Source organism: Pholcus phalangioides, unplaced genomic scaffold (genome assembly GCF_987345545.1).
Source record: "Pholcus phalangioides strain wild (caught in Gottingen) unplaced genomic scaffold, Ppha-v1.0 ptg000010l_1, whole genome shotgun sequence".
Taxonomy (NCBI): Eukaryota; Metazoa; Arthropoda; class Arachnida; order Araneae; family Pholcidae; genus Pholcus; species Pholcus phalangioides.
In genome coordinates, this window is record NW_028301603.1 from 7,490,693 (window position 1) to 7,507,100 (window position 16,408).

General features: G+C 37.2%; 1 protein-coding gene across 1 annotated transcript in view; it reads right to left on the minus strand.

Moving 5' to 3' along the window:
• The window catches only part of VAChT (Vesicular acetylcholine transporter), a 320,408-nt gene that overhangs the window by 112,592 nt on the left and 191,408 nt on the right, over nt 1-16,408 (minus strand). The window contains exon 3 of the mRNA XM_089237496.1: nt 5,559-5,750. Within this exon, the coding sequence (XP_089093622.1) occupies nt 5,559-5,750 (192 nt within the window). The remainder of the gene's footprint in view (nt 1-5,558; nt 5,751-16,408) is intronic.

Genomic DNA, 16,408 nt, shown 5'->3' on the forward strand with positions numbered 1-16,408 from the left:
GCTCACCAACCCCTCGACGAGTTTAAAATAAATTCTGCCTTTCGGAATCAGCAATAAATTTCGAGCTCCCGGTCTAATTAGTCCTCGTGTGCAGAAAATGACTGAGGTGCGACAAAAATGATTCAATGAAGGGGATTAGTAGCGCAGGTTCTTATAACCGTCTCATTTGCATATTTCCACCGAAGTCGCTCGTACCAGCGCCATCTATTAGGTTTTCTCCTTGTCTATAAAATTTCCCGTGACCTAGCGATGCTAACCCTGCAAACCGTTTCTTATTCCGGTTATTTTTCCGCTTTTTATGAATTTGTAAAATTTCTACGGACTTTTCGCCCACCCTGTATTAGGTTTCGCATATATTTATTAGCATTTCGAAAGAATAAAATAAATTTTTTTTCAGGCGTTTAAATTTTCGAAAATCTTTCACGACCCCCCAGCTCCTTTACGTAGCCACCCTGCGGGTCCTGACCCACAGTTCTGGAACCACTGCTCTAAAGCATTCTCTGAAACACTCATATTATTCGCATTCGTCGGTTTTTTGCGGCAGCTAGGGACTCGTATATGGGCAAAACTATTTTATGACGACTCCCCTTACGTAACCGACAGTATTATGCGGCATAACTAATAATTCTCAGTTTGGATCAGCTCGTAATACGTAAAAATGTTTAATTTAATTTCAGAAATAATAATTTAAATCTTGATCGTAACTTCCCGAATATTTAACAATGAAATATTTTGCATTAGAGAATAAAATCGAGACAGTGAAACATTAATAACGAAATTTCCTTTCCCTTAAACATTTTTTAAATATCTTTTCATCCCTTTTAAACGGCGGCCATTTCCGAGGGCTTATCATGGAATAATATCCCACGGGATTGGCAAATGCGACCGAATATTAAAATGTGCGCCCCGTTTTTTCCCTCCCTCCTGCCTGTCCTTAATAAAAAAAATGAATATTAATAACCATTTTTCCTCTCTCCGTTTTAATTTCATGAAAATGTGTTATCTTATACTTCTCTTTTCTATTTTATTCTCCGACAAGATAAAATACACTTGGCATTAGAACATGATGAACGATACGACTAGAAATGTGTTTTAATACGCGATAAGGGATGATGATACCATATTTAAGCATTTTGTTGTTGTTGTTGTTTGAGATGGAAGTCGACTTCTGCAAGAGTTTAGAAGACTATAGTATTGTGACCGGATTCATCAACAATCGTAGTTCATGCGAGAATTCATCGAGAATTTCAATTTATTCGGAGGAATTGAATTATCGACAATTTTTACAATACGCGAGCTCGATGGTAATCGTAAAATTTTCTGTGGAAACATGTCCTAAATGTATCGAAAGTTAATTTATCGACAATTATAATTTAGCAGGAAATTCATTCATCGGCATTAATCGTTATAATACATACTTGACATTGAAAAAGAAGATGAACGATATGACTAAAAATGTGTTTTAATATGCGATAAGGGATGATGAAAGATACCATATTTAAGCATTTCTATGTTGTTTGAGATGGAAATCGAGCTTTGGAAGAGTTTTAAAGGCTCAATATAGCATTGACCGGATTCATCAACAATCGTTGTTCATGCGAGAATTCATCGAGAATCTTAATTTATTCGGAGAAATTGCATTATCGACAATTTTTACAATACGTGAGCTCGATAGTAATCCTAAAATTTTCCAGAAAATTTATTCATCGTTATTTAACGAAAATTAATAACAAACGGGCCCTGCAAGCTGTCAACATGTCACTTAAAGATCTGCGAGGAAATCAGCGGCTCATGGGAAAAGTGGTTGTTTTGTTGGCTGGAGATTTTCGTCAGACTCTGCCTGTAGTTCCGCGTTCAACGCCAACTGATGAACTCAATGCTTGACTCAAACCATCAACACTCTTACACAAAGTTAAAAAATTATCATTATCCACCAACATGCGAGTTCAACTGCAAAATACTCAGCGCAGCGATCATTTTCACATCAGTTGATCAAACTTGGCAATGGAAGAATTCTCGTAGAGACCCAAGCACTGGACTCATTGCGTTCCCAAATAGATTTTGCCAGTTGTTAAACTCAGTTCAAGAACTTGCAGACAGTCTTCCCAAACATTGAACAAAATCACCTGAACCATGAGTGGCTTTGTGAGAGAACGATTCTGGCATCGAAAAATGACAGTGTGAACAAGATCAACGCAAAAATCCTGAAAATTATACCGGGAGACTCCAAATCTTACAAATCGGTTGACACTGTCACAGACACAGAGCAGACGGTTCTGTATTCTGCAGAATTTCTGAACTCTTTGGATATTCCGGGTGTGCCACCACACAATTTGACCCTCAAAGTCGGAGCACCTGTAATGCTTTTAAGAAATTTGGAGACACCGAGACTCTGCAATGGTACCAGACTCTGCGTGAAGAAATTGCACAATTACATCATCGAAGCAACAATTTTAACTGGATGTGCCAAAGGAGAAGGCGTCTTCATTCCACGTATTCCAATTATCACTGAAGAAATGCCATTCAATTTCAAGCGATTACAGTTCCCGATTCGTTTAGCTTTTACCATGACAATCAACAAAGCGCAAGGCCAGTCGTTAGCAATGGCAGGTATCAACCTACTTGAGCCCTGTTTTTCACACGGACAGCTTTACGTCACCTGTTCGCGTGTTGGTAATCCCAAAAATTGGTACATCTACACACCAGATGGAAAAACAAAAAATATTGTGTATCCACAAGCGATTGCTTGAAGTCTTTAATTAAAATATTTAAAAATAAAAGTAATTTTTTCTTACTTGGTGCAGAAATTTTTTGATTAAAAGAAATAATTAATAAGCTATATATATATAAATTTTTTACGGGACGGGCAACGTCGCCGGGTATCAGCTAGTACATAATAAAGATAAATGTACTTGGTCTACTACGGTTGTGAACCCCTCATATAGGTTTTACTTAACATTAAAAAAAAGATTGACGATATGACCAAAAATGTGTTTTAATTCGTGATAAGGGTTTGATAATACCATGTTTTTTCCCATTGTTTGAGATGGAAGTCACCTTTTTCCAAGAATTTAGAAGCCTCGGTAGTATTGACGGATTCTTCACCAGTCGTAGTTCATGAGAGAATTCATCGAGAATTTTAATTTATGCGGAGAAATTGAATTATTGACAATTTTAACAATACGTGAGCTCGACGGTAATCCTAAAATTTTCTGTGGGAACTTTAGTCCATGATCACAATCTGTCGAAAGTTTATCGACAATTATAATTTAGAAGAAAATTCATTCATCGAAAATCGTGATTCAGGTGAAAATTTATTCATCGGGATTAATCGTTATAATATATATTTGACATTGAATGAAAAGATTAACGATATTACTAAAAATGTGTTTTAATTCACGATAAGGGATGATGAGATACCATGTTTGAATATTTTTATGTTGTTTGAGAGAAAAGTAGCCTATTACAAAAGTTTAGAGAACTCAATGGTATTGATCGGATTCATCAACAATCGAAATTATTTCCAAATAATAAGTCATCGGCAACTATATACAATACGTGAATTCGATGGTAATCCTGAAGTTTTCTATGAAAATTAATTTGTCTATGACCGTAATTTATCGACGATTTTGATTGAGGAGAAAATTCATTCATCGAAATTAATCGTTATAATATACAGGGCGATTCAAAACTCCGCGTGTAGACTTTTAGGGGAGGTAGAATACACAAAACAAAACAGGATCTCATAGGAATGTATCACAATTTTTTTTTGTGCATAACTGTGAATGGTAAGAACTTTGAACACTTGTTGTGAAACTTAACGTGTGCACGGACTGTGCTTGGTTTGTCATTTCCGCGTCTTCGTTTATCCTCTAGCTGATCAGGTCAGCTTCCTGTCATACATTCCTATGTGATTCTGTTTTTTTTTTTTTGTGTTTTCTACCTTCACAAAAAGTTTGTACGTTCGGTTTTGAATCACCTTGTATACTTAACATTGAAAAACAAGATGGACGCGATATGATAAAATGTGTGTTTCAGTTCGTCATACGGGATGATAATATCATGTTTAAGTTTTTCTTTGGTTTGCTTGAGATGAGAGTCGCCTGTTCTAAGTGTAGAGGGCTGGATAGTATTGAACAGATTCATTAGCAATCGTACTTCGCGCTAGCATTCATCAGAAATCATAATTTATTCATGTATTCAACTATCGACAATCATATACATACGCGATACGTGGACTCGAAGGTAATCCTAAAATTTCATATGAAAACGAATTAGTCCATAACGGCAATTTATCGCGCGAAAATACTAGTTCGTCGACCATTGTAATTTAGGAGAAACTTCATTCGTCGTTATCCGTAACTAAGGAGAAAATTCGAATTTTCCGTTATCTGTAATTCAGCAGAATATCCATTAGTCTTCGTTATTTATAATTCATGGGGAAAATCATCTTTAATACGTAAACTCAATCACCATCCTAAACTTTCCGAAAAAATATTAATAAACAATACATAGCCGTAATTTATTTAGAAATTTATTGAACTCATAAGTCAACTCATAAGCGCAATCATCGCAATTCATACAAAAATTTATTCATTCATCCATCGATAATCATTATTAATGCCACAATTCATCGACGATCATAACTCAAGCGAAACTTCAGCGACAGCGATGTATGAACTTGGCGGAAATATTGAACATTTTCTGAAGAAAAGGAATTGATTCCAATTTATTGTAGTTAATTCTCAAAATGCAATTCATCGACAGTCGAAATTTCTACGAAAAACCCCTGTCATAACTCATATTTAAAAAGTATTCATAGATAACCTCAATTCCTGATAGAATCAGTCGACGATGAAAATTCTAACGGTCATACTAAAATTCAACGACACACAATCCCATTTTTATACTAAAAATTCATCGACTATTTCATTTTCATACGGAAATTCATCGAATATATTATTTTCATGCCAAACTTCGTCTATAATCGTTAATTCATCGACAACTGATATTTATACGAGTATTTCCTGATGTACTTGAGCTAAAAAAAGCCATCACTCTGTTTATACTAGCATCCATCGACAAAAAGAAACTCGTCGACAATCGTAATTCACAAAACAATAACAATTCATCGTAATCATATTTCCTAAGTGAATTCATCAATTCTTCGGTAAAATATCTACGACATTAAAACGTGCCTAACAATATTGCTGAAAATATTGATAGAAAAAGTAGAAATGTATGTCAAGTGCGATTTTACGCCAATTGGCGCACGGGAGAGATCGCGCGCCGCACCGTTTGGCGAGAGTTCAGTGATTGGTAACTGTAGTTGTTACAAAACTGGAACCTGGAGTTTACTTATTTTGGAACATGTTTCATTCAGTATTAAGAAATCGAATATAATACACCGCAGCGTCGTATCAATATGTTTCAATTTCTGATTAAGAATGATCATAACATCACTTTCTTTTTTTAAATGCTTAGGATCTCTGGAGTCCGGTTTGAATCGTCTTAGAAATATTAGTGTAAATACAACACTTTCATAGCTCAGAACTCACCCAGTTATCCTTGGTCTCGGCAAATTGTATCAGTGCTTCCTGCAGTTTGGGTCCCTGTCCGCCCGGACGGCTGAATTCGTCGGCAAGTTGACGGCATCTCTCGTAGCTGGCCTGGTTGATGACGGGTTTGACACCGGCGAGGAATCTGTTCAAGCTCTGGTTCAAGTCCGGAATCGGTGGTTTCGGTAGTTCCTAGACAGCAGAAGAAAATAAGAAAAAATTAAACTCTATATAGGTAATAATATTCATCAACCCTGATATCGGACTGAATGGGCCATATTACCCAATGTATATTTACCAAGCTTATGACGATTCAGCAGTGAATGTAACAGACCATATACAGGGCGATTACTTAATTCCACTTGACGCATTTTACTGGCGAACCGTTGATCCTAGGGGCATATTCCCCAAGTGTCCATATAACGTTTAGACCTCGGATACATCGTTCATGTTGCAAGGGGTTGTATAGTTATGAAAATACTACTGTATAGTTATTAAAAATACTACTGTATAGTTATTAAAAATACTACTGTATAGTTATTAAAAATACTACTGTATAGTTATTAAAAATACTACTGTATAGTTATTAAAAATACTACTGTATAGTTATTAAAAATACTACTGTATAGTTATTAAAAATACTACTGTATAGTTATTAAAAATACTACTGTATAGTTATTAAAAATACTACTGTATAGTTATTAAAAATACTGTTATTAGAAAAAGCGTTGTTGATTAGTGTTTATGGTGTTTTTCCCATCTTTTCGCCATTTATGGATTCAAATATCTCAGTGAATATTGCACTTGGAACCGTGAAATTTTTTCTATTGGCCTCAGGAGAGACAGGCAACAATGTCCAAACTGGGTTTTTGAGCACAGAGTGCTATGTAAAAAGTTATTTTTTTATTTTATTCCAATTACCGGACAACCTTTTTCAACATGGATGACGTATATACGCATTATTTGGATACTTTTTCTAATCGGAAATACGGTTCTAGGATCGCGACGGTGGAGTCCATTCTTCATCACCGACAACTGTTCATAAATGAGTATTTTTGATTGAATCTCAATATTATATTTATATTCCAAGTGCAACAGCCATTCAAGATCATTCTTCAGTTGCCCATTATAAACGTTTATATGTACTTGACTCGTCACAGTAGAATCGGTTTTCCCCGATAAACGTGAAGTAATGCGTCCTATACTACGTGGATACATAATTAATAAAAATTAATGTATTACTTTATAATTTAGATGATAAAAGTCTCCAAAAAACAGATGTGATTATAATCGAAGTTACGATTTTAAAATAGACTGGAATATGAACTACTGGCTAGAATGTTTCAAAATTCAACGTAAATACTCGAAAAGCTGAGAATTCTGCTTCACAAGGAAAAGCAACAACATGCCGCCTGACATTCCTATGGTTAGGGAGCTAGCTGGTGACTGTGCAGGTCTGGGATCGAATCCCGGTTCGGGCATAGATGTCTACTAACACACTAACATATTCCCTGGACAGATCGTAAAGATCTCTTGGGAATACGTGGTGATCACGTTATTAAAAAAAATATATAATAATTCAAAAATTTATCACATTAAAGGCAACCGATGCTTCACTACGTTGGAAAGTAAATAATATAGCTATGAATATGATAAAAGCATTTTCGACCGATATTCAAAGTGCCATTCGCATTCTGATACATACAGAAATCTCCCAAAATAGCGTGTACAACAACAGATTCGAGTGTTTCTGTATTCATATTTAAAAGCTGCAGAAAGTGGACAACTTGAAGGAATATGCCTACGTCAATTGCCTCTTAATTTCTCTAAAAGTCGCTCCAACCCTTTATTTGGCAATGTTGCTCTCGAAAGTAAGATGGTCTCTTCATGCTTTTCAAGTAAACGCATATTTTATATTTCGAGTTTCTTTCCGACATTCGTGGTTTTAAGCAAATCCTATAAACATTCGATTTTTACTTGTGAGCTGTTCTTGAAGTTTCTGCAATGATCAGGAGAATGACTCATAGGCATGCGCGTGTCTCCTATTTCTTGACAAGCCAAGCAAGAACGATTTTGGACCCTTCAAATTTGGAAGGAAATGCCATGTGTGAAGGAGACGTATTGCTGTGTCTTTTCAACAATGATAGCAAAAATAAGTTGGCAAACAACTTATAGCTTTCAAATCTATGTAAAACATATAAATACAGTGTGTTCCCGATTGTGTAACATTCCATATTTTTTTAAATATCGATATAATTAATATAACTCCTCAGAAGCTTTCCTCTCTACATATTTCAATGGTTGCCTATTAAAGGGTTAATAGTGCAAAAATGTTTAACAATAGTGTTTAGGACACCGGTAAAGCAAGTACTCCTCTGTAATTTTGGAGATGGCGGAATAATAAGCCTCCAGCAAGATTAGCCGTTCACCAGAACTTTATTCATGTGATTGGGGAACTCAGGCATACTTTTAAGGGGGGAAGAGGAGCATTTTGGTGCACTGAAAAATTGAAGTGTACAGGGAATCTCTCTTCCAGAAACATTTTTACTCCCTAACTTTAAAAAAAAAGTAGCATTTTAAATTGACAGAAATTTATCAAAAAGCATTTTAAGATATTTCAGTCTAGTATTTTGACCCTGACGTTGGTATGGACGAGATATCTCGCCTTCTTATGAAAGTATTTATTTTCGGTAATGATGAGCCCAGATATTTTGTAAGACTGATTTAACAAAGGGACGCATTTTTCTATCCCCACCAGCTCAAAAATCGATAGAATGTTTAGTTCGTAAAGAGAGAGGGAATTCGACTGAGGCTTTAGTGATTTACGCTATGAAATGCGGAGGTTGAAAAATTAATTTTCAACCTCCTCTTTCTGGGGCACTGCCCCCTTTCCCCCTACTTCTCTACCTCTGTTTGTTATATGAATATCAAGGTGTTCCTACAATAGACTCGTTACGAACTGAAGAAAAGTCTCAGCATCACAACACATCACATAATATCTAAAACACTTCTTCAGAAACATTCAAATCTGTTGTTCGCACTTCAAAAATTTACAATTCAATTATATTTTATTCACAAAGAAAATACAGCAACACATATTTGGAAAAATTGTTAGGAATCCGACATAGCTCTTAAATCAGCATGTTATTCAGTGATTTAAAAACTCGAGTTAAAAATTTGGAGGACAGCGTATCGAGCCTCGTAATGAATCACCGGTAAAATAATTGTTACTTACTCGCAGCTTTCCACCACGAAGGATGGGGTGGATTTTCTAACAATTTTCATTCTTGACCAAACGAAAATTGCGGAAAAATTATATACAGGGTGTTCTGTTAATGGACCAACAAACTCAGAGGGTTGTTAGTACACATCAAGAGGAACAGAAATTGCGATGGGACACGGTGTCGCGAACCACGTTGAGAGGGTGAAAATCGCGAAAAACGCACGCAGGTTTCGACGTCACGCTGGAACGACAAAAACAGTACAATAACAACTACAAAAAAATATTTATTTCATTAATTGTTGCAAGAATTGTTGGTTATTGGAATTGGCGGCCGCTGACGTCACTGCACAATCTACAACGTCGTAAAAACGATTCCCGGACGCACTCGAAGATACCAGGTATGCTTTTGATGCCTGCCGCAGCGACGACAATCGGCTCTATGAGATCCTCCGGTGTGTCCACATGCGTCGCATATGATGAGCGAACCCACGAACGCCTTCAGCGATCAACAGACATCCACGTTTCGTCTCCTCTGGACTCACAGCCTGCATGCGTTTTTCGCGATTTTCTCCCTCTCAACGTGGTTTGCGGCACCACGTGCTATTGAAAATTTTTGTTTCCCCTTGATGCCTACTAACAACCCTCTGAGTTTGTCGGTCCATTAACATAACACCCTGTATTATTCTGACCAATGGTTGTTTTTACAGGCAATTTAGAAATCAATGACGGTATTCAACCGTCTCACCGGCAATGACGAGATATATCGCGCCTCCTAAAAAAAGACTCTCATTTTAGCAATGAAAAGGCCAGGTATTTTGTAAAGCTGATTTCTCAATGAAACAACATTTCTTCTCATACTCTAACTTTGCACCTGCTGAAAATCTGGGGAAAAAAGGATTTACTTAATGTAAAAGATATGGGATTTAGCAATTTATGCTGTGCTAGTTAAGGGGGTGGTACATGATCATGCTTTCTTATGGTAAAAACGTCCTTCCTTTAAGGAACATTCAAACATTTTCTATTCACTTTAGTCACTCAATTTTCTTTCCTCAAATACTATGGATATTTTTATGGAATTTAACACAAACATTTAGGATTTTAATTGATGATTATTTTTTTTCTCAAATTTCAACTTCAACAACATACAACTTTTTCGAAAATCATCAAATTTCGCCCATATTTTGTGCCATAACAAATTTTTAAATAATTTTTTATAAAAAAATCCTCCATTTAAAGTATGTAACACCATAGTGTTGAGAGATACACAAAAATTCAACACATTTCAATGAGTGTATTTGAAAAAGAAGTGTTCCTTATCTAACAAAAAACTTAGTTTTGAAAAAGAGCATTTTAGTGCAAAAAATAAGCATATATAACGCCTCTACAAGCAGTTTATATTAAAATATTTCTAGTACAGGGTAGAACAAAAACTTGATCGTAGTCAGACGCAGAAAATTTCATAACATTGAAAATTGAAAAAATTGAAAATCTTCCAAAAAACACATTTTTAAATTTTTCAATTTTTAAATACTATAAAATTATTTGCGTCTAACTGTGCTTAAGTTTTTGTTCTACCTGTATTAAAAATATTTTTAAAGTATTTTTATATCAACTGCTCTGCAGGCATTACACATGCTAATGTTTTTCATAAAAATGCGTTTTTCTCAAAACTATGTTTATTGTTAGATAAGGAACATTTTTTCGAACACCGCTCATTCAATTGTCATGAAACTTTGTGTGCCTCTCAACACTGTAGTGTTACACACTTTAACAAGAGGATTTTTTATAAAAATTATTTTAAAATTTTTATGGCACAAAATATGGGCACATTTTGATGATTTTTTAAAAAGTTGCATGTTGTTAAATTTCGATAAAAAAAACACAACCAGCAATTAAAATCCTAAAAGCTTGTGTTAAAGTGTGTAACATTACAGTGTTGAGAGACACACAAAGTTTCAATACATTTGAATGAGCGGTGTTCGAAAAAATGTTGCTTATCTAACAATAAACATAGTTTTGAGAAAAACGTATTTTAGTGAAAAACATTAGCATGTGTAATGCCTGCCAGCAGTTAATGTAAAAATACTTTAAATATATTTTTAATACAGGTAGAACAAAAACTTTAACACAGTTAGACGCAGAAAATTTTATAGTATTTAAAAATTGAAAAATGTGTTTTTGTGGAAAATTTGCGTGCACCAACCCCCTTAAATAATTAATTTTTCCCAAAGCTACTAGCAACCTATCAGTGGGAACTCGTCACTGAATCATATATATCCGAAGTTCCCTACAAATATTACTCAAATGTGCTTAGATATCGACCAGTGGAAGAATGTCATGGTTTTTCCCCCTATGGTAAAAAAACATTGATGAGTATCGACCACGGAGAAGAATAAATAACAAGACCACCATCATCGTGTCTGTCTCAGTTCTGTATTCTGAATTCCTCTCCCTACCCAAGAAAGGAAGTGGCGTTTGCTAATCCTCTTCTGGCGATGGACAAGTCATTCCCCGCCATTGGCACGGCATCTGCGGGCCTCACGTCAAGCGGCCGCATCTCGTGGGAGCCGCGGCAACAGGGAGGCAGGTGCAGTCGTGATCCTCTAATCGAATTATGCCTTTTACGGAAAAGGGAAACGAAAATAGGAGTCCCACGTCCACCCCGTAGGCTTAAGGTTGCAAAAGGCCACCTTCACGGAGACAACTTAATCCTTAATAAATTGAGCAAAGATAAGCCTCGAAACAGCGTCGACAGGAGGACATGTCTCCCTTCGGAAAGATCGTGGGGAACGAACATCAGCGATAACGGACAGTGATATGCGAACTGATAGAACTAATTCTCATGATGATAAAGTAGGGGGGGGGGAACCCGTGGCTATTTATTGTGTGTGCACGGGGCGCGTTTTTCTGATCTCAGGGAAAAAAAGGAGAACGGATTGAGATCTGAATATTAGCCGATCGTCGAAAATCCTATCGATTAACGATCGAAATATTGTTATTCACGGTCAAACTCGGCTTAAACGACGTTAACTTGAGGCCGCAACTGGTTCCCCCCTGAAGAATAATGTTAATGAACTTTGCTTACAACGACCTCGGATATAAGGACGCTCAGTTTTCGCCATTTTTGGTTGATTTTATTGGTTTTTCTAGAGAAATTCCAAGAATTATATATAAAATCCAGATCACATGGAAGAAATATCTGTCCGTAATGACGAAAGAAAACTTCATTAAGGGCGTTGGTGTGTGCCCGCAAATTTTCCGAAATCCAACAAAACCACCCATAAAACCAGGGCCGTCTTAGGGCATGGACCCATCTGGGTCTCACCGCCTACATTTTGCAGCAGGTTCCCTAGGATGAGGTTTTTCGCAGGCCCCACGGCAACATTTTTCACAGACCTGCTCCTCTATATTAAATTTGTAGTGTGAAAAACAAAAAAAAATGATGAAAACCATATCAGGTCCCGGGCTGCAGCTCTGTGAGGCCCACTCTGGTGAGGGGTCATGCCCGGGGTCTCATGTCCATAAGTAACCCCACCTTATTATATTTTGTATAATACAGTAAATTTTGAAAATAAGTAGGAAATATGTAGGCTGTTTAGTTCCAGGACTACTATAGCATCACTTTGCTTAAGGCGCCCATGATGTTGAGACGGCCCTAAATAGAACTCGCATTAGCGGGGAGCTCAATAAATTCTAGGCCAGTGGTCTGGAGGCCAATCTTATTTGCAAAATTTTTGTTCAGTATAAATTCACTGAAAAAAAATCAATTCAAATACATATAAAGGATCTTGCTTCTAGATGAGAGTCGAAAACTCTGGGTAAGACGGAAGGAGGGGGGGGGGAAGAGAAAAAAATGGTCCCAAGGGGGGCCACGGGCAAAAAAAGGTTAAGAAACACTAGTGTAGATGGTAGCATGCTTGCCCGGTATGCAAGAGGGCCTGGGTTCGAGAATCCTGGCGGAGACAAGATGACTTTTCTTTCCGAGTTCACCTCAGTATAATATCCAGAAAATAAATGTTTCCTTGAAAAAACTTAGTTTTCAGAAGAAAAAAAAGCAGTTTATATAGTGGGAAAACTAGACATTTTTAGTGGAAAACTAAAATGCATGCGTATATATAATGCCTGCCAGCAGTTTTTATATGAAAATATTGAAAAAAAAATATTTTTAGTACAGGTAAAACAAAAACTTCAACAGAGTTAGATGCAAAAAATTTCATAGTTTTTGAAAATTGAAAAATTGGAAAATGCGTTTTTTTGGGAACTTTGCGTGCACACCAACCCTTCTTAATTACTTGTTTAATGCTGGACGTGCTTATTATTCGGTCTATATCCATTCTACATAGGAATATTGATGGTGCTCCTAGAAGCCATTGGTGTCTGTTGATGTTGGTTTTTTTTTTCTAGTGTATTCATTAAAAACTATGATATCTTCTCGTGAATCCGGATCCCCTATCGTTATCTATTATCTGCGTTTGTCATTTCTTCGAGCTTTGGACATTTGAAGGGATGTCCAAAAAAAGGACTACGAAGCCCACTGACTTCAATGAATACGGCAGGGGCTGTTTTGCTCAGAGGGCTCCGACAAATCGCACGTTCCTATTTATCTGGAGTGTTTCTCTGAACGGTTATGTGTTTAGCCCGGATTATAAATAAAGGCCAGCAAAAAGGCCATATTTGGTGGGCCCCCGCAGGAATTAACAAAGTTCCAGCTTACGTAATATCTTATGTATAAACTACCATAATATTTTCACGGATGTTTATCATATGGTAAGAGCACAAAGTTTTGATGTGCGAAAAAAATATATTCGTTCTGTATTAACACATGATGCAGAGCATGGGCTTTCGCATGTAAGAACAACGTGTGCAAACTAACGATTTCGGAATCGTGTGCTCAGGCACTTTACTACTACTACTACTACTACTAATGTACCTCGTCCATATTCCTCTGCGGAACCTCTAACGAATTGGTACATGTTGGAATGTGCGTGTAGTGAAACCTGACGTGAAGTTTGTTTCTGTGTAATGCTTGTTTTGTGTAGTGCTGCCATCTGCCACCAGTTTTTACTAACCAGGGGGCCGTTCAAGTATTACGTAAGCAAATTTTTAGCCATTTTTGACCCCCCCCCGTCAGCAAAACGCTGACCCCCCCCCCTTGTCAGCAAAATTTCGTCATCAGCTCTGCACCTCTGAATCCTAACTCATATTTTCATAAAGGGTGGTTGATGACGTAAGCATTATCCAAACCCCCCTCCCCCTTGTCATCAAAAGTCAGCAAATCGGAAACCCACCTCTTCCCCCCCCCATCGATGATGACGTAATACTTGAACGGCCTCCTATGAGTGAAGTTCAGGCACTTTGCTGGAGCACCGAAATTTTTTCACCTCGACGATCTTCACAAAAAAGTTGAACGTACCGTCCATATATAGGGTGTACTGTAAAGTCCTAAGGTGGTTTTTATCATAGTTTCTTCCCCTGCACCAGTTTTGAGACTGGAAATGCAGTGTATCGCAAAATAAAAACGATAAAAATTTTTATACGGTCCCCATGTCCTTTAACATTCAATTAAAAAGCTGTTGCCCTGTCTCTCGTGAGGCCCATAAACAAATTCCAATTTTACGAGATATTCGCTGAGATATTCGAATTCAAAAATTGGAGAAAAGTTGGGAAAGGACGGCATAAATGGGGGGGGGGGAAGGACGTTGGCCATTAGTTTTTCTGTTATTTTATAACTTTTCTCCGATTTTTGAATTAAAATATATTAGCAAATATTGCACTTAAAGACATTAAGGACTTAAAGCACTCAGGAGATACAGGGCAACCACTTTCGAATTGAAAGCTAGAGGACAAGGGGACCGTATAAAAAATTATATGCCACACACTGTATTTTCACTCCCAAAACTGAAACATTTTTGAATGCCTTATGAGCATTTTTTTGAATCGGGATCACACCTCTACGACTGACTCTCCTTCATGCGATGCGATAAAGGCCGTGCTAGCACTTACAGGGCACCCTGTATATTCAGGACAAAACATTAGCTCTAAATTACTTCGAAACACAAGAAAGAGCATCTCACCAAACACCTGAAAGAGATCTCGAATTATGACGCTCCCCCAGATATTCCGAAACATCAACACATAATCCATACGGGATATGTTATATAGTATGTCAGAATTCCGAGAAATGTGTGTTTGTATATACAGTCAAACCTCGTTAATGAGCCACTCTTGGCAGTGCAAAAATATGACTTAGTAAGCGGAGTGACTCGTTAGACGGAGTAAGTCATAGCTGTGCCAATTCCTGTCTGAGGACAATTGGGACTTCCAAAACGTGATCCGTTAAGCGGAGTGACGTGTCAACCGGGTGACGCACTAACGAGGTTTGACTGTATACATTTCTATAAAAAAAAATTATTCGGCCATTTTTCTTAATGCTGCTTATTTATCGGGGGTGGGGAATTACGGTAATATTATGAATCATATTGCAAAATGTACATTATACATGGAACATAGGCAACATCAGATCTCGCACCGCAATTTACTGGCGAACCGTTGATCTTACAGGTATACTTCCAGTTAGAAAAAGTATCCAAATAACGTGTGGAACCCAGATATGTCATTCGTGTTGCAGGGAGGCTGTATAGTCATTAAAATAAAAATCTTCACTTTTTGTACACACACACACTCTTTCCTCGGAAATCCAACTAAAAAGTTGTTGTCTCGTCTCTCTTGAAGTACGTATCTAAGTACAATATTCACTGAGATATTCAAATTCAGAAAACGGAGATAAGACACGAAAAAACAGCAAAAACTAGCGGACCACACTTCTTTCTTTTATTTACATGCAGTTCTTCCCAATTTTTTCTCCAAAAATGTTTAATTCAAATATCTCAGTAAATATTGCACATACAAGCGTGGCATTTTTTTTTTCCTGTTGGCCGTAGAAGAGACAAGGCAACAACTTTTCAATTGGGTTTTTGAGCGCAGGGCGTCCGTATAAGAAGTTTTTCGTTTATTATAATAACTATAAAACCCCTTGCAACATGGATCTTTAGTTTTGCACGTTATGTGGATAATTTTTCTAATTGGAAATATGCCTCTAGGATCAACGATTCGCCAGTCAAATACGGTGAGAGATGTTAGCTGTGCACCCTGTATATTAGATAGATAGATAGATAGAACCGCTCACAACCCCGGACTGATGCAAAGCATCTTACTTCCGTTACCTCAGAAGAGGCAAAGTTGTGTCGGAAAAGTTAGCAAAGATTTATAGAGGTGGCTACCCTTGGCCTAGGATGCTCGGAAGTATTGAATCACTCGCGTCGTTCCCCCCATGAAGGCAGCCATCAAGTCGATGCAATGGACAGACATTTGACAGAAATGGACAGCTGAACCAAATGACTAGGGAGAATAATTGCACGTGCGCCCAGTGGCACACGAGGGCCGGAGACCGCAGCTTGGGATTTCGAAAGAAGTGTGGAAAAGACTTGTGGGCAAGTAAGAAGAAGAAGTTGGCATGTTGAAGTAGGAGAGATTTGAGTATGGTCTAAATACACAATGTATACAAATTACATATATACAGCACCTCCACTGTGACGGGAAACGAAGAAACAAAGCTTTCCTGCACAGG